Raw genomic sequence first — 22,989 nt, 5'->3', positions numbered from 1 at the left:
GAGAATCCCAAGCAGGCTCTGCACCATCCGCGCAGAGCCTGATGCAGGGCTTGAACCCACAAACTGAGATCATGATCTGAGCTGAAACTGAGAGTCGGATGCTTAACTGACTGAGTGACCCAGGCACCCCAACTATCATTATTATTTTTGTTCATGTTGTTATGCTTTCATTTTGAGGGTTTTGAATGGCTAAAGCCCTCCCTCTGTGGCATTGGGCATATTGCTGTTCTCCTCTGGCACAAAGTTTCTGAGTGGTCTGGGGTCCTGTGACAGGCACGTAAGTAACATTCAGGGTGTGTATGATTCATTTCTCCTGTTTTCCTCCCCTTTGCTTTTCATGCCTTCCAAACTCATCTATTATTTCTTTTCACTCTCCTTTCGCCTCTTTGCCTTTCTCTGGATTTCACAAACATTTCCTGAGTACCTTGCACAAGGCAATGAGGATGCAGACGCAAAAGACAGTCCCCTGGCCTCCGGGAAATCAAAGACCCGTGCAGAAGACAGGAAGGTTACCAGATCATTACAATAAAGTGTGTCGGTGGGCAGCCCACAGAAAAGCCATCAAACTTGGCCTGGGGGAGGGGTGTCAGGCATTAAGTGTTGAGGGAAAGAAGATGACAAGGAGTATTCCAGATGGAGGGAACGGTATGTGCAAGGACTGGAGGTAAAAAAGTATGAAGTATGCCAAGAGGTACAATTGGGTACAAATAGAAGGAGCAGAGATGAGGCTTGGGAGGTAAGCCGAGAATACATTCTGAAGGTTTAAAACCAAGAAAAGAAGTTTTGTTTCTTTCTAATTATAGTGGGGAGCTACCAACAATTTTTATTTTTTATTTTTTAAGTGTTTTATTTTGTATTTATTTTTTTGCATTTATTTTGTATTTTTGTATTTGTTTTTGTATTTATTTTGTATTTATTTTTTTAATGCTTTATTTTTTGGGCACCTGGGTGGCTCAGTCAGTTAAGCGTCTGACTTCGGCTCAGGTCATGATCTCATGGCTTGTGGGCTCGAACCCCGTGTTGGACCCTGTGCTAACAGCTGGGAGCCTGGAGCCTGCTTCCCATTCTGTGTCTCCCCCTTTCTGCCCCTCCCCTGCTCGCACTCTGTCTCTTTCTCTCTCAAAAATAAACAAAAAATAGGGGCGCCTCGGTGGCTCAGTCGGTTGAGCATCCAACTTCAGCTCAGGTCATGATCTCGTGGTCTGTGGGTTCGAGCCCCGCGTCTGGCTCTGTGCTGACAGCTTGGAGCCTGTTTTGGATTCTGTGTCTCCTTCTCTCTCTGACCTTTCCCCATTCATGCTCTGTCTCTCTCTGTCTCAAGAATAAATAAACGTTAAAAAATTTTTTACAAAAAATAATAAATATTTATTTTATTTTTGAGAGAGAGAGAGAATGAGAGCAAGAGGGGAAGGGGCAGAGAGAGAGGGAGACAGAGGATCCAAAATGGAGCCACTGACATTTTTAAGTGAGACAGGGACTCACGCAGATTGGTACCTCAGAAAAATGAGTCTGGAAGCTGCATGAAGAATGGACTAGGGTATGGGAGTTAGGGGGCTGCAGGCAAAACCAGAAGTGGAGGCTTGTTAGGAGAGTTGTGCAATAACCTAGGAAGGAGATACAAGAGGCAGCAGCAAGAGGATGGAAAGGAGAGTTTTTTTTTTTAATGTTTATTTTAGAGAGAGAGAGAGAGAGAGACAGACAGAGAGGGCGTGAGAGGGGAAGGGGAAGAGAGAGAGGGAGACATAGAATCTGAAGCAGGCTCCAGGCCCTGAGCTGTCAGCACAGAGCCCGACGTGGGGCTCGAACTCATGAATGGTGAGATCATGACCTGAGTCAAAGTTGGGTGCTCAACTGACTGAGCCACGCAGGCACCCCAGGAGGAGAGTTTTTGAGGCAAAATCTGCAGGTCTTGGTGGCTGACCAGATGTGATGGAGGAAGAGAAGCCACAGATGCTCCTTTTAAATATCTTGTCAATATGTTGGCTGCTTCTTATTCTTTTAACCTATTCTCTCTTATGTCCCTGTTGGTTTCCCTCTTGGTCCCTGCTCTTTTCCTTTTCTCTGTGTCCCTTTTCCTCTGGGTTCCTTTTTCTTCTTGTTGTTTCCTTCTGCCTCTCCGATGGTAGGAGCCAATGGACTAAGAGACCTCATTTATATTAAAATATAAAACAGTGTTGCAATTAATGATGAGAAACTGAGAAAGGGAGAACAGGTCAGAGAGGAAGACTGGGGCATTGAGGGATAAAAAGGGGAAGGTGAGAAGGAGTGATGGGGAGACATGAGAGACAGAGAGGAAGGAAGGGCAAGAACTGGGCTGAGGCTCAGTGTCACGGGCATTTGTGATGTGCTGAAGGGCGCTCCTTGAGATGGGCCAATCTTGGTTTCAATCTCAGTTTCGGAGGTTGTGTGAAATTCGGTTTCTTTCTTGGGGAGGCCAGCAGTTGGTTTGGGGCTTTCCCTGGGTGGGAGGGGTGATGACTAGAGTCTTGTGCCCCAAACTCAGGGAAATACAGTCTCTACAGTGGGCTCTGTGGAGAAACTAGTGAAATCTCTGAGGCCTCCAAATGAAGCTGAAATGACGTTAGCTTCAAACTTAGACTTAGCCTAACCACCTAAGTTGAGATTTAATAAGTTTGACCATAACTCAAATTTAACCTCAACCCAAATTGCAACCCAAACTCAACCCTAACCTCAAATCTAAACACATCCCAATAAATGAACCTGAAAGTAAACTTAGCCTCTAAACTAACGTAACCTTGTTTCCTATAGCTAAATCTTGAAATCTACTCATCTCCATACCTGACCCTATAGTTAAACCTGACTCTAAAGGTAAGTCCAGTCGAAGCCACAGACCTGAAGTTGAGCTTTCTCCTGTTTCACTCCATTATTTATCCATCCCTCCATTTAAGAAATTTTCATTGGGGCCCCTGGGTGGCTCAGTTGGTTAAGCATCTGACTCTTGATTTTGGCTCAGGTCATGATCTCATGGTTTGTGAGTTCAAGCCCTGAGTTGGGCTCTGTGCTGACAGCATGGAGGCTGCTTGGGATTCTCTCTCTTCCCCTCTCTCTCTGCCCCTCCCCCACTTGGTCTCTCTTTATCAAAATAAATAAACAAACTTTTAAAAAGTTTTCATTATGTGCTGGGCACTGTTCTAGGTAGTAGGAATATGACACCTTAGCAAGGTCAGACACCTTAGCAAGGCAGACACCTTAGCAAGGCAGACACCTTAGCAAGGCAGAAAGGAAATAATACTGAAGAAGTCAGTAAGTAGTGCTATGAGGAAATAATACAGGGCATGTGATGAATGGCAGAGGACTACTTGAGACACAGTGGTCAGGAAAGTCCTAAGTAAGTGGCATTTAAGCTGAGACCCAAATTACAAGTAAAAGTGACCAGGTGAAGGTTTAGGGGAGAAGCATTCCAGGCAAAGGGAATAGCCTATTGCAAAGGCTGGAAGGTAGAAATGAGCTGGGGGTGTTGAGGAACAGAAAGGAAGCCGGTGTGGCTGGAGCAGAGAGAGAGTGGGAAGCAGTGGGGGATGAGGTCAGAGAGAGGAGGCAGGAGCCAGATCACACAGGGCCATGCAAAGGGAAATAAAGCATCTGGCTTTTATTCAACCATGGGAAGCCTTTGGAAGGTGTCAGTGTGTATGTGTGTGTGTGTATAAGCAGGGGAAGGGGGGAATAGGGGATGTGGAGGAAGAGGAGGAGGGAGGCAGAGGTGATTGGATTTATATTTTTATTTTTAATTTTTTAAGTTTTATTACAAAAAATTTTTTGAGAGAGAGCCAGCTTGCACATGCAGTCACCTGAGCAGGGGAGGGGCAGAGAGAGAGAGTGAAGAGGGAGAGAGAATCTCAAGCAGTTTCCTCACGAGGCATGGTGCCCCTACGTGGGGCTTGTTGAGGGGCTTGATCTCATCACTGTGAGATCATGATCTGAGCTGAAATCAAGAGTCTAACACTTAGCTGACTGAGCCACCCAGGCAGCCCTGGATTTATGTTTTTAAAAGATCCTGTGTCTAGACTGGATTGTAGGAGTAAAGAGTGAAAGCGTGGACACCAGTTAGGAGGCAATCACAGCAATAGCAGGAGAGAAGATGGTGGCAGCCATGAAAATGGAGAGAAGTAGATACATTTGGGATATGTTTCAGGGGTAGAATTGCCAGGACTGGATGATAAATTGGATGGCAGGGGAGTGGGGGTGGAAGATGGAGAGACAGAAGTGGATTCTGATGGGATGGGAGAACCAAAAGTTCAATTCTGAATAGGTTAAGTCTAAATCTTTGGGGCAGACATCCACGTGGAGATGTCACTTGGCAGTGACATAGGAGTCTGGATTTCAGAGGCAAGGTCAGAACTAGAGAGACAATGCTGGGAGTCATCAGCATGAAGATGGCATTTAATGCCATGGAACTGGAAGGGATACCTTGTCTTGTGCATCCTCTTAACACCCCCTTCAAGGTATTTATGTTTTTCCCCTCATAATAAATGTTATGTACCTTCCATTTTAAATTCCAGAAGCAGGGACCTACCTCCTGTTTCCAGAAGCAAACCCCTCCAGACTTTGTCGTCTTCTCCTGAACTCTCACTGGGATCTAACCTCCCTGGATTAGATTCCTTACACCACAAGGACACTTCTACCAATCAATTTCACAGTATTCTGTGGAATTCCTTAAATATTCGAATTCTCTGTTTCATTTTTGAAAGAGTCTTCCTCTGGCAGTATTTACCCTAATGATGCTCCTTCTCTTTTGTGGTGAAGTCTGCTCTTTCTTCTACCCAATCACTAGGAGGCAGGGAGCAGAGGAGAGACCATGATTCTGCACCACTGATAACCTCCTTTTCTTCTCTTGAAGCCCATGCCTTTCACATTTGCCATGCTCTTTCTATCTGCACAGCACAGTCTTCTCCACCAACATCTTTATCACACTCTTAACATCTTTATATCTAGCTTAGTTTTTCTTCGTATCTCATCCCCACCAACATCTTTAGAGAGTTCAAAACCACACAGATGAGTCTTACGCTCTGTCCTCTCAGTGCTTCAACTCTCAATTACAACAGCTCTCCAGCCTCTTTCCCTACTTTAGGCATCCATGAGCAAGGTTGTCTCTCAAACCTCAGCCTCACTTGGAAGGGCTACATCTTTGAGATCTTGAACTCTGAATTCTCCCTCTCATCACGACCACTCCGCTTTCACAACCCCAACTCTTCCCTCCCATCAAATTAGTTCTCCATTCTCACTAAGACTTCCAACCCCTCTTCTTTCCTTGTTTTCCTTGTCCATTTGGTTTAACTTGCACTGCATGGTCAAAAATTTCAACTACTTTCACCAGCACTTAAGAATCACTTGGTGTTCTACCAAGATGACCTTGAAAAACTTGACTTGGGCAAACTCAATTGTTTCATTCTTGGGGGCTTCTCCTGGGCTGCCAAACACCGCAGGAGGGAGTCATGTCACCAAAAGGGGCAATCCTGGCCATCTAATCTCAGAAAGCCCTCAGTGTTTCTTAATCCTTTCTTGATTCCCTGTTATACCCCTGCAGGTGTTGTTCTAAAAATCCGTGCCTCTTGACCTCTTTACTTTCAGTTGGTGATACTATCATCTATTTTATTGTGCTCAAGGCCCACCAAGCTGGATCTCTTCACGTCCTTCTTTTCCTTCACTTTATTTACATTTCATCTTTCTTTTCTTCTGACTCAGAGAAGGACTCCCCTGTCCAAGGCTGATCCTTTGCACTGTGTATTCCACTTCCTCTGTCTTTACTATATTCTTTCCCCGCTTACATCTTTAGTATCTTTCTCTCTTCATGCACCTTGCTTGCATTTTACAAACATGTTTTTGTAATATTGTAATTTCTTGTAAATAAAAAAATCCTTCCCTGGACTCTGTTTTTCCCTCAAATGTCCATCCCATCTCTCACTTTCTTTTTCTGTGTGATGTCTCCAGAGACTAGGCCCTTTGCCCACTTTTCTTGGGAACTGGTAAAATTTTCCTTATCTGTAAAATTCGTGGGTTGAAGCAGAGATGATTCTTAGTTATCTTCCACATTCACCATTCTATGACTTTGTACCTACCACCTCCCTTTCCTCACCTCCCACTCATTCCTCAACCTATGTAAAGTGATTTCTGCCCCTTTGGTAAGTGGAAACTGTTTTCTCAAAATTTGTAATTGTCTAGTTCCTGAACCCAAAGTATCTTTTCAACCTTCCCCTACTAGACCTCTTTGAAGGATTAGATGTGGGTGCCCTGTCTCTGCTTGGCACGCCCCTTCCTTGCCCTACTCCTCTTTCCCCACCTCCCCCCTTTATTGATTCTTCTGGCGTCTACCATCTTCAGGGGCTCTTCTGGTTACCCTCTCTTGGGGATCCTGTCCACTCAGGGGCTCAATCTCCGCTAGGAAGGGAATGATGCTCAAATCTACCCCTCCAGCTCAAACTTTTCTCTTGAGCTCCGGACCTGCTTGCTGGAAGTCTCCAACCTGAGTGTTACGTTAGCATCTCAAATTCAGCAGGCCACCTTTGAGCACTTTATTACTCTAAGCATTACTTGGGGTAATTACCTGTAGTTGTTACTTACATATTGTTTATTTCATTAGAGTGTAAGTTCAGTGAAGGCAGTGAGTTTATTTCATTTAAACCCTTTGGGGGCGCCTGGGTGGCTCAGTCGGTTGAGTGTCCGATTTTGGCTCAGGTCATGATCTCACGGCTCATGAGTTCAAGCCCCACATCGGGCTCTGTGCTGACAGCTCACAGCCTGGAGCCTGCTTCAGATTCTGTGCCTCCCTGTCTCTCTGCCCCTCCCCCACTCACATTTTGTCTGTCTCTCTCAAAAATAAATAAACATAAAAATTTTTTTTTTTTAAATAAAAAACACCCTTTGTTTTGCAGAGTACCCTGATCCTATCCGGCACTTAATAAAATTTTATTGATTAGGGGCATCGGGCTACTCAGTTAAGTGTACAACTCTTGATTTCAGCTCAGGTCATGATCTCACAGTCGTAAGCTCGAACCCCGCGTTGGGCTCTGTGCTAGGTGTGGAGTCGGCTTGGGATTCTCTCTCAAAAAAGAAGTTATTGATTCAATGTCTGAAACTGAATTCCTTATCTTTTCCCTCAGCCAGGTGTCTCCTTCTAGGCGGAAGGCATCATCTTTCTAATCCCCTAGGCTCAAAACTCAGAGTCACCTAAGATTCCTCTTCCCTCAGTCCCACCATCGCAGGAGTTGTCTTGTGCTAATGACTTACCCTTTCAAGTTTCTAAGATCTGTTCCCTCCTTTAATGCCATTGTTACTGGAGCCTAAGTGAAAGTACACAAGTTTCAGAGTAAGATGAGCTTCGTGCTAATTGCACTACTTTTTGGAAGTTCAGTACGTTTATGAGCCCTTGGTTTCTTCTTTATAATAGAGATCCACCACCCACCTTCTGAACCGTTTTGGCAGAATTACTCATGTTAGGAACATGGCAGGTGTTCACCGAATGATAGTTGTTTTCTTCTTTACTCTTTGTCTGTAACCCCTGCAGCACTCTCGCGCTCTCTCTCTTCTGCGCAGCTGTCACTATGGCACACAGGATGAAGGCCCAAATCCTTCACCTTGGCCTTCTGCGGTCTTTTCTTCAACGTGTGCACACTCACACCTGTGCTTCGTCTACCTCACGACATTCATCTTTTTCCTCAATACGCCGTTTTTTTTGACTCCTTGCCTAAGCTGAAGCCATTTCACTTATCTACAGAGACTTCTCCACCCAGAGAAATTGTACCTATTCACCAGCACCAGCTCAAATGCCCTCTTCCTGCTCCGAGTCCGCCGCCGCCGTGCTTTAGGATGGAATGCACCTTCCCCTTTCTGTATCCACCATGTCTCACGCTAGAAGATTTACTCAGCACCCTGCCCTGAGTCACAGTTAGGTGTGGGCCTGCCTCCCCTGTGGGACTTATATTGAAGTAGGTTGGATTTCTTTCGGCTACTTGATGCTCAGTTGAACTACACTGAATAGAGTCCCTCCCAAACCCTTTTCCTAACTTAACCCAAACCTGCCGCAACCCCAATTCCCCAACCGACACTTTTTTATCTTGCTAGTCTTGTTCCCTAATCCCGTTTTTCTAACTGAACCCCAATGCATCATCCTTCACTGAGAACTGATTCCTCCTTCCAGCTCTCGAGAGCAGATACACTCACACCTCCCCAGTGTTTCACGGGAGGCACTGAGTCATCCCTTGGGGACCCCTGGGCCTCCCTCCCTGCCCCCATCACAGTGGACAGGATGCCTGCTGCCTGGCCCCAGGGGGTCAGAGGAAGCCAAGGCCTCTAGGGCTCAGTATTTTTATCAACCTAGGAAGCAAGAGACACAGAAGCGGAAACCCTGTGGTCAGAGAAAGTGAACAGCCCTCATCTCAGGGGAACCCCCAACAGGGCCGGGGGCCAGACACCAGGGAGGGACGTTGAAAAGAAGGAGGTTTGGGGGGCCAGGTATCAGGGCTTATCTTGCTTTGGTTTTATGTAACTCTGGCAGAGGGGAAATGACTTGAAAACCAGAGAAAAATCTCCTGGAAGAGGAAATTTGGACACCAGAAGTTTCGATTGCTTACCTGTCAAGCCCCAGCTTCGGGATCCTAACCCCAACACCCCCCGACAACAAACATGGGCTCTTTGCATGCCACTTCCGAAACCTCCAGCCTGTGAGAGGAACCGGACGCCTGGGTTGCTCACAGCTCGCCGGCTCTTCTCTGAATCACAGCAGCTTCCTCTCACAGGATCTTTCTCACCAGCCCTTCCTCCTCCTGCCCCATGAACAGTTGCCTGGTCCCTGCGAGGCCTTGGGTCTCCTAGCTGTCTTCTCCCAGGGTCTTGCGCCCACCCCGTGTGCCCCTGCTTCTCCCAGGGTCTTGCGCCCACCCCGTGTGTCCCTGCGAGGCCTTGGGTCTCCTAGCTGTCTTCTCCCAGGGTCTTGCGCCCACCCCGTGTGCCCCTGCTTCCCCTCCACCTCCACGCCTGGGACCCCCCCGAGTACATGGGGCCTCCAGATCTGAAAAATAGGTTTCTGACCCGTAAGATTCTCTGCGGTAGACCTGTGCAGACTGTACACGCCAGCGCATGCCTGTACCGTCTCTTCCTTTCACGGAGTTCCCTGTTGTGTCTTGGGGAATGGAACTGGGGTTTGGTACTGTCAACAGCTTCCTCTCCCTCCAACCCCCAGGACCTTTTTCTCAACTTCAGGAAAAGATACCTATCCGGAAAGCCAAGCCTGGACCGCCCAGAGATGAAGCCCAGGTCTGGGGTGGGGGCAGAAGCTGGGTAGAGAGGAGGATTGGGGCCCTGGAGGTAGAGAGATGGACTGAGGAGCTAGAGGGGAGATAGCCTTGGGTGTGGATCCCTGGTTGCCCAAGAGCAGACAACCCAGGTTACATAATTTGGCTCTTTCCACCTCCCTCCCCGGCTCCTAATTTTAGCAACCGAAATTCCACTCCCCCACAGGGCTCTTCCTCTGTCCGTTCTGCTTCTATCCCGTCCTCCCACAATCTCCTCATGGCCCCCAGCTCCAGCTGCCCCCAACTCAGAACGTTCAGTGACTCAGCAAAGGGAAAGCCCTGTGCCGGGGGAAGGGGGTGTTAAGTGGGGAGGAGGATGTGGTTCTGCCCCGGGGAACTGGGGAGAGGAGGGAAACTGGTTTTGTTCCCTTTTTTGCCTCTGTTCACATCTATTTCTCCAGTCACTGCCTGCAGAGTAGAGGAGCCCAGCGCAGGGAGGGGAGTGAGACTGGGGGGCAACATGGGTCTTCTCCTGGCTGCCTAGGTATGGGGGTGGGCAAGCAGGGCCTTCCTGCCTCCAGCTGAGAGCGCGGCTCAGTGTGTGCGTGTGTGTTGCAGGTGTGTAGGAGCTGCGGGTTTTGGCAGGCGGGGTGGGAAAGGAGATGTCACGTATGATGAAAACCACAGCAATGGAAAAAGGCAGAGGAGACACTGGGAGTGAGATGTGGAACCAGGTCTTATTAGGAAATGGAGGAGTCAAGGAGCAGTGGCGGTGGCCCATATCCTCCCCACCCCCACTCGTTACAAGTTTCACTCCCACCCCATATCCTTCGCGGCGCGGGGCAGCATCAGCCTCTTCCTCGTCACCCCCGCCCTGACCTGCCCCTTACTACTGCCCTGCCTCTAAGGCTGCACTCCCTGCAGTTTCTCACTCTTTCCCTGGGGTCACTTGAGGGCCTCCGCGTGGCGATTCAGGGCTTGAGAAAGGGCCGTCACAGCTCCCATCACGCGGCCCAGCTCCCAGGTCTCAATCTGGCTTCGGAATCGCTGCAGGAAGCGGTCAGGGTGCCAGCGGACCTGCTGGACCCTCAAGTACCTCCTCAGAGCCCCCTGCTCCTCCAAGGGGGGGCCCCTGGCCACCAGGGCTGCAGCCATGGCCTCTGGGTCCCCTCCCCCAGGGCAGGGCCAGGGCACATCGCCAAAGCGCCAAAGGCTGCCCCTCCCTGCTCCTCTTGGGTGCTCTGCCCTGGGCCCAGCCCTGGCTGGCTCTGGCCCTCGGTCCCCACGAGCCTCCTGTGCCCTCTTGGCTCGGCTCTCACGCAGTTCTTCCTCCTTGGCCCGGGCTCGCTCTCGGAAGAGCCGCTGCTCCTCCTCCTGCTGTCGCCAGTTGTGACTGGAGCCCTCAGCCCGTGGGGGTCGGCGGGCTCCCTCTGCCTCGTGCTGCTGCTGCTTCTGGGCATGTTCCCGGGCCAGGCGATCTGACCAGGCTGAGAAGGACTCGGGTTCCTGGGTCTCATGGGAAGCATCATCTGTTTGGGAAGGCAGGATGGGGGTGGTCGGGGAGATGCTGTGAAAAGGTGACAGGCAAGAGCGGCAGGGAGGTTCAGAGAAAGGGGGCACAGGAAGCCAGTGGAAGCACCCATGTGGTGGGTACAGGAAAAGCAGTCAAGGGGAAGAAGGGCAGCTATGGATGGGAATGGATTCCTTACCTTCAAACCTCCCGATGACCTCCTGCCACTCATCCTCCAGTTCTCCCTGCAGCTTCTGCCTCCATTCCCGCTCCTTAGAGGCCTCGTCTTCTTCCTCTTCTTCAGCAGAATCCCAGGGAGGCCCCCAGCCCAGAATTTGCCCAGGGGTCTCCCCATCCTTATTCTTTATTCCCATAGCAGAGGGGCAGCGACTCAGCAGTGGCAGGAAGAAGTCCGTGTAGGCTGTTGGTGGGAGAGCAGTGAGCAGAAATTAGCTGGGACTCCCACTCCTTGGCAGGCTGCCATCTTGAATCTTGCTGGTCACTCCCTCCCTTGGTCTTAGAGCAACGGAAAGGGTTGCCCACATGGAAGTCTCCTGGGCATTAGGAAATCACGGTCACCGACAAATATTTACTGATAGTTTACCACATGCGTGATAAGTGTGGTAGTTTACAATATTATGACCTATGTTCCCACAAACTGTTTCAGTGTCCTGGGAGTTCTGCTATGTTAAATGACATTTTCGAGTCTGCGTCCAGCCACCATGGGCAATGTCAAAAACCTCTAACTATGTACTTCGTTTTTAGTTTGAAAATACTGTCACTTTATAACCCTTACTGTGTTTCTCATCCAAAACTAATTCAGACTGGTAAAATACCTGAATGTTTTACTCTGTACCATTATAGATATACAAATAAATAATAGGTGCCTTTGTACATGGTTTTTTTTTTTTTTTTAAAGTATTTACCCATTTTGACAAAGACAGAGACAGCGTGATTGGGGGAGGGGTAGAGAGAGAGGGAGAGAGAGAGAGAATTCCAAGCAGGCGCCACACTGTTAGTGCAGAGCCTGATGTGGGACTCCATCTCATGAAACCATGAGATCATGCCCCGAGCCCAAACCGAGAGAAGGATGTCTAACTGACCTGAGCCATTCAGGAGGCCCTTACAATGCTTTTCAATGAACTGAGTAAAATAAGTGTTTTCAGGGGAATTTCTCTCAGCCAACCTCATATGGGGCATACTGGAAGGGGGATTGGGAAGTAAAGGGAAATGTTCCCAGGAACAGAGCAAAGTTGTTCCAAATGACTGCTGACCTAGGGCAGGGGAAAAGGGCTGAGATAGACGGTCCCACCCAAGGGCTGGCTGACAGGAGGCTGGGGGTAAACAGCAGAGGGACTGACATTCCTGAACCCCCCTCTTCCTGAGCCCTCACTGCATCCACTCTAGCATCAGCAGAAGGCCATGCTGCTCACTTCACTACCAACCCAGCCCTCTACCCCTGGTCAAGCCCACCTACCATGGCCACCAAGCACCTCTTCACTCCGGGGACAGAGGAAGGTGAGTGAAGTACCCTCCCTTCCTATGGACCTACTTTCTCTCCCTAGGGCAGGAGGAAATGGGTCGGCAGTTCTTAAATCCTTATTTTGTGGTGCTGGGAAGTACTGGCCACCTGACAAAAGGATGGGACAAGGGAAGGATTGTCCTGTCACTGCCAGGAAGGCAGGAAAACAGAATGGGCCAACCTGGGCTGGCCAAGGCCCATCACCCCCCACCCATCACCTCTTGGTGCAACTCTGAGCGCCGCCCAGCCCAAACCATATCAGGATGAGGGAAGGGGGTACTTATTACTGATGTGACTGGTCACAAGCCCTCCCAACTTGTCCCATCCAGCAAATACCTGGTCCTGTCTTTCAACTGTTTATTCCCCATTAGGGTTCACAGCAGCGGGAGGGTGGGTGGGTGCTCAGACTCCCATAGGAGGTTTTAAAATTCATAGATTTTAAGGAGTAAGGCCTCCAACTAAAAAACAGGGCAAGTAAAATATAGTACAGCATATTAAATAGCCACTAAAAATGATGCCTGTGTGAGGAAAAAACTGGCTATAAAACCATACATGGGATCCAGTCACAACCATATGAAAAAAAGAGGCCAAATCTTATGGTTAAAAAAAATAACTAGAAGGAAATGTGTAAAAATTCTGGTTTCTGTGTGGTAGGACTATGGGTGGCTGTCTTCCAATCTTATTTGGTAAATATTTTAATGTAAACAGGATACAACTGATGTGAAAAAATTTTTCTCTTTTTAAAGAATGAAGAATAAATTTAATCACTGTTAACAGTTTGCTGTGGTCCCTTCCAGTCCTGTCTTGGTGTGTATAAATGCATATATGGGTGTCTTTTTTTCAGAGGTATGTGACCATGCTATTTCTATTGTTTGGCAACTTGCTTTTTTCACTTAACGTCTCATTTGTATTTTTCCACAAGAGTATACACAGCCCACCTCATTCTTTTTTATGACTGTGTAGTGTTCCGCTATGCATATGAAACAAACATCTCCCACCCCCAGTCAACAGACTTTGTTTCCAAAAATGTTCAGCCTCCTACATATATCTCTGTGGACAAGGAGTGGGGTAGATTCTCGGAAGTGGAATTTCTGAGTCAAAGAACATGTGCGATTTTACTGAATTGCTCTCAAATTTGTGCCAACATATGCCCTGATACAGAATATGAGTGCCTGTGTTGTCCTTTACTAAAGTTGAGTATCACAAACCCACCCTTTTAATTTTGCTCATCTGATAGAGGAAAAGATTTCATTGTTTTTTTTCCTTTTTTAATGTGTTTTGGCCCAATCTTTCTTCCTTTCTCTTTCTTTCTTTCCTTGTGTCCTTCTTTTTTAAAATATTTTGTTTTTCAGTAATCTCTACACCCAACATTGGCTTGAACTCATGACCCTGAGATCAGGAGTCACAATCTCTACCAAGTGAGCCCGTCAGATGCCCCTGGCTCTTTATCTCTTTTGTGAATGACTTGTTCATGTTCTTCATCTACTTTTCCCTGGAAATTATACATGTAGACATGAGAGCTCTTTATACTTTGTAGTATACTTTGTATACTTTTATACCTTGTGCCAAGTATTTGTAAATATTTTCTCCCATCCTTAGAAAGGTTTTATGTAGTTAAATACGTATCAATATTTTCTTTCATTGCTTTTGGCTTTACGTCATCCTTAGATAGGCTTTCCCCACTCTAAGATTATAAAAATATTCTCTAGTGTTTTTTTTCTACTAATTTTTATTTTTAGAAATCTAAACAAATTAAAAAAGTATAGTACAATAAGCGCCCCCACTCCTCCCACAAGGTATGTTACTGTTCTGTCATTTTTGCAACATTATTTTGTATTAAAGAAATAAAGTATCATAGGTAAAGTTAAAGCTTTCTCTAATATTGCCTTCTGAATATTATTCCCCATCTGCCCCTCACCGCCAAAGGAAATGTCTCCTGTGAATTTGCTACACACCCTTCCTGTCATGTTAAGATATTTAAGCTGCTGTAATTTATTTATTTTAATTTTAGAGAGAGAAAGAGAGCATGTGGACATGCGGGGAAAGGGGCAGGGAGAGGACAGAATTTTAAGCAGGCTTCATGCTGGTCGTGGAGCCTGACATGGGTTTCAATCCCACAACCCTGGGATCATGACCTGAGCCGAAATCAAGAGGTGGATGCTCAACTGCTTGAGCCACTCGGTGCCCCCGTTATTGATTGATTGATTGATTGATTATTTTTGAGAGAGCAAGCACGAGAGAGTGTGAGCGTGTGCACGCACAAGTCGGGGAGGGGCAGAGAGAGAAGGGGCAGAATCTGAAGCATGTTCTGTGCTGCCAGTGCAAACCCTGATGTGCTTGAACCCACCAACCATGAGATCATGACATGACTTGAAGTCGGATGCTCAACTGACTGAGCCACTGAGGCGGCCCTCCGGTAATATACTTTTGAGTCAGGGGTGAGGTAGGAGTCCTTTCCTTAGATGAACCAAATACTCCAAAATTGTTTCTTAAATAGCTCACCACCCACCAGTGATTTGAAATGCCACTTTCATCATCAATTTAGCAGTACAAATCAACTTCCCAGGGTTCTTTAATATGTTGTCCTTTAATATTGAGAAAAATCTAGATGAAAAAAAATTTTGAAGTAAAAACACGCTCTGTGTCTTAGTGGTGGAAGCACTGTTCTTCCCCTCCCCATAACGAGGCATGATTTCTATTTTATTTATTTATTTTTTTTCAACATTTTTTTAAAATTTATTTTTGGGACAGAGAGAGACAGAGCATGAACGGGGGAGGGGCAGAGAGAGAGGGAGACACAGAATCGGAAACAGGCTCCAGGCTCCGAGCCATCAGCCCAGAGCCTGACGCGGGGCTCGAACTCACGGACCGCAAGATCGTGACCTGGCTGAAGTCGGACGCTTAACCGACTGTGCCACCCAGGCGCCCCATGATTTCTATTTTAACATCACGTTCACACTCACTGGTCCAACACACTTTTTAAAAAAAACAGTATTTGGGGAGCCTAGGTGGCTCAGTCGGTTAAGCATCCAACTTCGGCTCAGGTCATGATTTCACTGTTTGTGAGTTCGAGCCCTGCATCGGGCTCTGTGCTGACAGCTCAGAGCCGGCAGCCTGCTTCAGATTCTGTGTCTCCCTCTCTCTCTGACCCTCCCCAGCTCATGCTCTGTCTCTCTCTCTCTAAGATAAATAAAAACATTAAAAAAAAACCACCAATATTGTAAGTTTATACTGAGTGATGGTTGATAGAGGCACAGAGGAAAAAAAGGTAAAAGTGGGTAGGGTGGGGACACCCGGGTAGCTCAGTTAGTTAAGTGGCCAACTCTTGATTTTGGCTGAGGTCATGACCTCACCATCTGTGAGCTTGACCCCACATAGGGCTCTGTGCTGACAGTGTGGAGCCTGCTTGCTGTTCTCTCTTCCCCTCTAGTTCTCTTTGTCTCCCCCACTTATTCTCTCTTTGTCTCAAAATAAACCAACAATTACAAAAACAAAAAGTGGGCAGGGTGTTTAGAGAGGGCTCCAAAAAGGAGGTGGGGCTTATGTTGGGCTGGAAAGGGAGGATAACTTAGCAAAGTGGAAATCAGGTGGATGGGAAGGCAGTCTTGTGAAAACATGCCTGGGGTCACTGAAGACAGAGCTGGGTAGCTGGAGTTGCAGGTTTGCGGTTGTGCCATGGTAGGTAAGGCTGAAAGGCAAATGGAACATAAACCAGATGGCTCAGCTATCTGCAAAACGGGCCACCGCTTACACCTACTGTGTAGGTCAAAGTGAGTAATGGGTGGGCGATGTCAGGTACTATGCTGGCACAGAACAGAAGTACAGTAAATGTTACATAAAAAAACACACACACACAAAGAAACCAGGCTGGCTTTGGACTTGATTGTTTTCGCAAAGGCCGTTTCTTAGTGTCCACTAATTCTTGTTGTACGCAGAGAATGGTTATTGTCTGACTAAGGTGTGTTTATATGGGGGTCTTAGGCAGCTAAGACCACTTCCCCATGAGGTGATGGGTCCCAAAAAGAAGTTACCAAAAGCCATTCACTGGCTTCTCATCGGTTGTGACCGCGCAGCCAGACAATCCAGCATGAACTGCCTCATCTCTCGCCTAATGTGGCAATGGGAGAAAACCTCCCCTCCTCAGGGGATCCTGGGTCATTTCATCTGGTCAAAGGAAATATTTGCATTTTAAGACAGAATGGTCTCTAGAGCAGCTCAAAGCTGAATGAGACGGGCCATTTTACCAAAGAGCCAGAAGGCCACCTGGTGGCTGGACCGTCAGGGGAACAGGAGGAAGTAAGGCCAGAGAGGACACCTGGGCTTGGGAATGACCTGAGAGCAGGTCCCCCTTAGGAAAGACAACAACCTGTCAGTTATGAGACTTCGATAAGTTCCTGAACTTTCTGGGCCCTGCTTTCCTCATCTGTAATGAGATAATAGCGTCAATCTCATATGCTTCTTAGATGTCAATACGACGAAGGAAAATCCTGCCACGCTATGAGGTAGTTTTATTACTCAAAAAGCCATAATTGGAAAATATGAGAATAAAAATAACAATACTTCTCATCTAGTGAGCGCCAAATCTGCCAAGTACTTGCCTCATTTACTTGTCACACCTTTCATTTTAGAGAAGCAAGTTAAAATATAAATAATAATAATAATAATGATAAAAAAGGCAAATTAGGGTCACGGAAGTTAAGTTGCATGTTCCTGTTACACAGCCGGTAAGGGGTAGAGGCTGAACTTGGAGGAGGTCTGGGATCTGCCACACGGTCCTCTGCTCTCTTGCCATGTATAACGTGAGCTGTCAAATTAGATGCCTGCATTTTGCACACCTGCTCTTTTTGTTTTTAACAAAAAATCTGAATATGCCAGCCTATCTCATTATGTTAAGGGGAATTAAAGGGTTTTTTTTAAATTTACCATATGGGGAGAAGTTTTTGGGGTGAGAGGTTTCTGTTGGGGAGCTGGAGGATGGTAACAGCAATCAAACTGAGTTAAGGTTGTTCATTCCAACCCAGATTTTCCTCCAACGTTCTCACTAGAAGGAAAATCTCTAGAGGGTTTTATTTTCCTAAGGGCTATTATCTCTACTGAGCTGCCTCCGCTGTCAATAGGTCCCCACCTGAAACCCTCAGTGTCAAAGGTTTCTCAGAACTCAGCTGTTTTTGGGACTTGGTAGGGCTGACCTGAAAGTACATACATCGTATCTTAGGTAGCCGAGGAGGGCCTGGGTAGCTCCGGTAACCAAACACGTGAAATGTTTCTGCAGTGACACGCCATCAGTAGGATAAAAATGGATGATAGATAGTCTCCCTTTAGTTCAGGCTAGGTTTTCTCTCCAAACGATTCTGGTGGCTGACTGATGAAAAATGTTTGGCTCTTAGTGTTTTGAGTTGCAGAACTGAGGCTAAGGGAGTATGGATCCGCTGATAATGGAAACGACGTCCAGCATCTACTGCATGTTAATCACAGGCCGGGTGCTCTAACTGCATATGGTGTCAGTTCATTCTCAAAACATACGTGACAGCATGGGTGCTTTGAACATGGGCACTATCATTGTATAATTCTGTAATGTATCACCCAGGATAACACAGTCGTTACAGAGTACAGACGGTCTAGCTAGGCTGCCTGGGTTATAATCCCTGCTCTACCACTTTGTCGCTGGGGGGCTTTGGCAAGTTATTTTACTTCTCTGTGCTGTTTTCTCATCTGAGAAATAGGGGATAATATTAATTCTTATAGTTTCATAGGGTTGTTGGGAGGACTAGATGAGTGGTTTTGTGAGAAGTACTGGAATATAGCAAGAGTTATTTAACTCTTTGCACGCGGGCAAACTAAGCCTCAGGGAAGTTTAGGAAGTTGCCCAAGAATACTCAGCTGTTAAATGTGGAGCTGGGATTTGAACCTAGGCAATCTAACTGCAGAACCTACCCTCTATCCTACTTTTTGTACCCTCTATTCTACTTTTTGTACTGTGTCTTGACAACCAGTCAAGACACACAGTAGCTACTAATGTAGAAAGATGTGAAAATTGAAGTTGTTGTTTCGAGAATGCTGGGATCTTCAGAGAATGAATGGTAGCTCAGCAACCTAAAGGCACAAATGACTGCCACATGCCAACGTGGACAGCTACTTTCCTCTGCATCGCTAGCTTATTTTTCATTTGTTGGCCTTCATCTCCTTCCCGTTTAGTTAGCCGCTCATGACCTTGTTCCCCACCAGGCAAACTCACCATCAGGGCCCTGGCGGGCAGCAGCGTGCAGCGCCGTGTCCCCGTGGCGGTCCTGGTGGGCAGGGTCAGCCCCAAGCCGAAGAAGCAGGCACAGGGCAGGGGCATCGTGCCGGGCACAGGCCCGGTGCAGTGGTGGGGGTTGCCCAGCATCTACATCAAGGCCCGGGTGTCTCTGGAGGAGGGCTTGGGCCCGGACCAGCCGTCCTGCAGACAAGTAACGACGGAAGCGACGCTCTCGGCGTTGGCGGCGGGAAGTGGAGGCCATGGAAGTCTTGGGCTGAGGAAGAAGGAGAAAAAGGCAGCAGTCAGGGCCCCAGCCTTGCCTGGTCCCTCCCCCACCATCCCTGACATTCCATCTTGTTCCTCCCTTCGGTTCCCCTTCTTTTTACATCTTCAGGAATAGATGAGGCCTATCCTAACGCTCATCCCTTAACCAGATGATAGGTTTGAAAACAATTTTGAAGTGGGCTTGGGTCACAGACATTTTTAATGTAAAATTTGAGAAAAGGATAAATAATTGCTTTTGAGGCTCACTAGCCCAGGTAAGTTTTAATACGGGGCTTTGAAAAAGACAAATAAATAATGATGGGGGACATTTTAATCAACAGAAATCTGAATTTAAAAGTCACAGATAATTTCAAATAATGATCTAGAAATTGAATATAATCTACCCGGCAGACAGATGTGGAGGCTTCTCCCTCTGGGACCTGGGGGGAGGGGTTACTCATCAGACCTGCCCCCCGCCCCCCTAAGTACCCCCAGAGCTGTAGGCCCGAGGCCTGTGTTTAAGACGCTCGGAAGAAGGGAGGCGGGAAGGGCGGAGACACTGTAGGCTGGCGGAAATGGCGAACGCCGAGACGCAGGTAAAGGGCGGAAACGCACTTGGAAGGCACGTTACCGGATGTCGTCTCTCTCCGAGGGGAAGGGGGGGGGGGGTGTTCCCTTAGTCTGGCCTCGGGGGGAAACTAGGGGAACTTAAGGTAAAGGGTCCGTCTGAAACCGTAAGACTGGACGGTAGACGCGAAAAAGGAGCCGAGCAAGGGAGGGTAAAAACGGTGATTTAGAGATTTAGCTTCCCCTCCCCCAACAGGGAAGAGAGATGAGATGGTTCAGAGATAGATAAGAGAGAAAAAACAGGGGAGATGAAGAGGATTAAAAATCATGGTGAAAATGGAAAACCAAAACTAAAACCACGGTGAGGCCAAGAACTGGGACAAATCAAAAAAGACATGTGTGAAAGACATTGAAAAAAAAAAAAAAGTGGGGCGCCTGGGTGGCTTGGTTGCTTGAGCGTCCGACTTCGGCTCAGGTCATGATCCCACAGATCGTGAGTTTGAGCCCCACGTCGGGCTCTGTGCCAACAGCTCAGAGCCTGGAGCCTGCTTCGGATTCTGGGTCTCTGGCTCTCTCTACCCCTCCTCCACTCATGCTCTGTCTCTGTCTCAAAAATAAATAAACATTAAAACAAAATTAAAAAGAGTAGGACAAGGCAAATGAAAATTTAGACTTGGGAAAGATACAGAAAAAGAGAGAGGGGAGGTAGAAAAAAAAAAGAGAGGCAGAGAAGTAGGAAGAATTCAGAAACCCAGCATACTCTTTTCCCAATTAATGGCACATGTTGACTTCCTTTCCCTCTCACCCCATTTTCAAGCCCTCTATGCCTCCTTCTCATTCCTCTCTGCCCCTGTCCCGGTTGCTAGACATCGACCCGGAAAACCCTACACCTGCGGTGATGATAGCGAGCAGCTCTGGGCCTGGTCTCTGCTGCTCCCAGGTGGTCCTTCTGGGTACTGCCCGTGGGAGAGGTGGGAGAAGAGACCAGCCATCAGTTGGAGGATCAGTTTGGGGGAGACACCTGGTGCAGCAGGCTTAGCGGAAAAGGGGAGCACTAAGACCCAGGGACAGTGGAGAATTGCAGCGAGAAGCTGGTGGAAGAGGAGTAGGTGGTGTGTATGTGTGTTGGGGGTTGGGGGAGCCTTCTGGTACCTTGGTAGCATCCGAAACAGCATCAGCCATAACGACAGAAATGGCCAGTCAGTCTCAGGGTATCCAGCAGCTCCTGCAAGCTGAGAAGCGGGCGGCTGAGAAGGTGGCAGATGCCAGAAAGAGTGAGTTCCCTTTTCTCTCCCTTAAGAGTCTGGAAAGAAAATTGGGGTGCAGGGGGACAGCAAACATTTGAGTCCCTGGGAAAATCCAAGGCCGGGGTGGGGCGGGGGAGAAAGCTGGGGCTGGGCTGGCTGATTAGGAGGCTGATTAGGAGGGTGATTAGGGGGGTGGGTGTTAGAATCTAGCACCTGGTCGGCTGAGAGATGGCAGCAAAACTTTCTGGAAAGGAATGACCCCTACTATCACATTTTGTGAGGGGGTCTACTCCCACCCCCTATCCCTTCTTCTGCTTCCAGGGAAGGCCCGGCGTCTGAAGCAGGCAAAGGAGGAGGCCCAGATGGAGGTGGAGCATTACCGTCGAGAGCGAGAGCAGGAATTCCAGAGCAAGCAGCAGGCGGTGCGTTGTGGGAGAGTTGAAATGGGATCCTGGGGTGCAAGTTGGTGGGTGCATCTGATGAGGTGTGTATGGGGTGACCCTAGAAGAAAACAAGATGGTAAAGGGCTGAAAGGGACCCTTGGCAGGGACCACGTTATTGTTCAAGATATGTGAGATGTATGAGAATCTGAGAGTTTTTAAAGACTTGGATGGCTTGTGGGGCGGGGGGGGGGGGGGGACTTGCCACCATCTGTGTGGAGTATGATGTCATTTGGGGTGGAAGGCAAAGTTTTATGGTCATGTATGGTGAGGTAGTGGGGGTTTTCCAGTTGTTTTAGGATGAAGTTGCATGTCAAATCTCAAAGGAAAGGGAATTGTGTTGCTTTCTTTGGTGTCTGGATATTTCCATGGGATGGGGGTGGTTTTGGCAAGGGCTTTTCTTCCTAGCCTTGCTCCAGGACTTTTTCCTCCACATACCTGTACCCTTCTTTCTGTGTTTCTGCTTTTGCCTTTCTGTCTTCTGCCCCTCTCCCGATCCCCCAGGCCATGGGCTCCCAGGGGAACCTCTCAGCTGAGGTGGAGCAGGCTACGAGACGCCAGGTACAGGGCATGCAGAGCTCCCAGCAGAGAAACCGTGAACGCGTCCTGGCCCAACTTCTTGGCATGGTCTGTGACGTCAGGCCCCAGGTCCACCCCAACTACCGGATTGCTGTCTAGAATTCACCATAGGACCTGACTGTTCCCTTCCAGGTCCCTTCCTCAAAGAAACCCCCCAAACAAAATTACCACCTGCCATCTTCACTGCTTCTTTCCCATTTTCTCTCCTTTCCATTCCCTAGAAATTCTAGGGGCAAGATCCAATAACTCTGTGAAAAGTACCCTGTTCAGATCTGAGTCTCCTTACTGTTCTTTAACCTTCACTGGGACCTTGTAAACTCCCAAGTCACTCTCATCGAAACCCTCTGTGAAATTTGTAGCATGGATAAGTAGGGATGTGGAAAAAAACACTTTGACTTCAGAGCCTGGAAGCCTTGGGTTCCTTTCCCAACCCTGCCACTTTCTGGCTGTGCACCCAGGACAGCTACTTAATCTGTAGTCCAGTGTCCTCCTTTGCAAGACTGGCATGATGCTGATGGTGATAATAACAATAATACATACCTTACGGGACTGCTGCAATGATTGGGAATCACTCTGTAAAGAGCCTAGCATGGTTTTTGGCATGTAGTTGCTGTGATTCCATAAATGTCCGCCCTATGATATTATTACCACCCGTTGCCCACCGTCAAAACCAAAACACAACTGTTTCCTCACATTTGTCAATGGCTGTCTAATTCACTCACTCATTCTGTGAACCTAGTAATTTTTCTGAAGAATTGGCTCTTCCCACCTCTCTTTTCCCAGAGACTTTATGGTCCCTGAAAAGGAAATGAAGACCTCGTTCAGCCTCTCTACTGTGGTTCCAGGAAGATGTTGCATTTCGTAGTCTCTCTTTTTGTCTCTAAATTGGTCTTTTTATTGGATTTTTCCCTTTCCTTTTCCGATTTCCCCAAAGACCCATCAGATGTTCACTGCTTCCTGAGATGTAAAGTGATGCTGTGTTCCTTTGTATGCATGGCCTCCCTTTCTACATCCTTAACATCCTTTCCTTTGTAACAATAAAAAAGTGTCAATAATAATAATAAAAATAAAACCTATGGGCAAATCAATTGGTGTGTGGAAGCAGCTTCCTTTTTGCTTCATCATTTCTCACTTTCATTCACTCTCTTGTTCCTTATTTACGTATTCCCCAAATACCCCAAAGCGCTGTCCTTTGAAGCTTGTTGGAAAAAATAAAAGCAACTAGTATGTTATTGTTTCTCTTAAATGAGGAACATATGTGGTTCCTCATTGGGAACCCGAGAACTACAATGGCAACTATAGAGAAAAGCTGGGGTGTATTAACAAGCACTCTTTGCTCCTTATTTTGCTTTATTTTTCTTCATGGCACTTATT

At 47.5% G+C, this 22,989-nt stretch overlaps 2 protein-coding genes across 5 annotated transcripts; one reads left to right on the top strand and one right to left on the bottom strand.

The window, feature by feature from the left end:
- Positions 1 to 9,966: 9,966 nt before the first annotated feature.
- On the bottom strand, positions 9,967 to 19,369 carry NFKBIL1 (NFKB inhibitor like 1). 2 transcript variants are annotated; one of them, XM_060615055.2, is made up of 4 exons: positions 19,187 to 19,369; positions 18,516 to 18,792; positions 10,958 to 11,179; positions 9,967 to 10,777 (listed from the first exon to the last, which is right to left on the bottom strand). In XM_060615055.2, the coding sequence occupies exons 1-4, from the start codon at positions 19,241 to 19,243 to the stop codon at positions 10,194 to 10,196; spliced, it is 1,140 nt and encodes a 379-aa protein (XP_060471038.2). In that variant the 5' UTR covers positions 19,244 to 19,369; the 3' UTR covers positions 9,967 to 10,193. The 2 variants fall into 2 exon arrangements, with proteins under 2 accessions (XP_060471038.2, XP_060471039.2); XM_060615056.2 differs by having other exon boundaries at positions 19,272 to 19,367.
- Positions 19,370 to 19,500: 131 nt separating this feature from the next.
- ATP6V1G2 (ATPase H+ transporting V1 subunit G2) lies at positions 19,501 to 22,703 on the top strand. Of its 3 annotated transcripts, none has more exons than XM_060615082.2 (3): positions 19,501 to 19,710; positions 20,918 to 21,018; positions 21,541 to 22,703. In XM_060615082.2, exons 2-3 carry the CDS (start codon positions 20,959 to 20,961, stop codon positions 21,712 to 21,714), a joined length of 234 nt encoding a protein of 77 aa, XP_060471065.1. In that variant the 5' UTR covers positions 19,501 to 19,710; positions 20,918 to 20,958; the 3' UTR covers positions 21,715 to 22,703. The 3 variants fall into 3 exon arrangements, with proteins under 3 accessions (XP_060471065.1, XP_060471066.2, XP_060471064.1); XM_060615083.3 differs by lacking the exon at positions 19,501 to 19,710 and adding an exon at positions 19,989 to 20,454; XM_060615081.2 differs by lacking the exon at positions 19,501 to 19,710 and adding an exon at positions 20,337 to 20,623.
- The last annotated feature ends 286 nt before the right edge of the window (positions 22,704 to 22,989 follow it).

This window comes from Panthera onca, chromosome B2 (genome assembly GCF_046562875.1).
Source record: "Panthera onca isolate mPanOnc1 chromosome B2, mPanOnc1 haplotype 2, whole genome shotgun sequence".
NCBI lineage: Eukaryota > Metazoa > Chordata > Mammalia > Carnivora > Felidae > Panthera > Panthera onca.
This window is presented reverse-complemented; position numbering and strand designations above follow the sequence as displayed.

Coding starts and splice junctions, on each gene's coding strand:
- NFKBIL1 (XM_060615055.2), bottom strand. CDS start 19,243: ATGAGTAACCCCTCCCCCCAGGTCCCAGAGGGAGAAGCCTCCACATCT. Junction 11,180..18,515: donor TGCCCGCCAGGGCCCTGATG/GTGAGTTTGCCT, acceptor TCCCACCAACAG/CCTACACGGACTTCTTCCTG. Junction 10,778..10,957: donor GGTCATCGGGAGGTTTGAAG/GTAAGGAATCCA, acceptor CTTCCCAAACAG/ATGATGCTTCCCATGAGACC.
- ATP6V1G2 (XM_060615083.3), top strand. CDS start 20,124: ATGGCACATGTTGACTTCCTTTCCCTCTCACCCCATTTTCAAGCCCTC. Junction 20,455..20,917: donor GAGAAGCTGGTGGAAGAGGA/GTAGGTGGTGTG, acceptor TTCTGCTTCCAG/GGAAGGCCCGGCGTCTGAAG. Junction 21,019..21,540: donor TCCAGAGCAAGCAGCAGGCG/GTGCGTTGTGGG, acceptor CCGATCCCCCAG/GCCATGGGCTCCCAGGGGAA.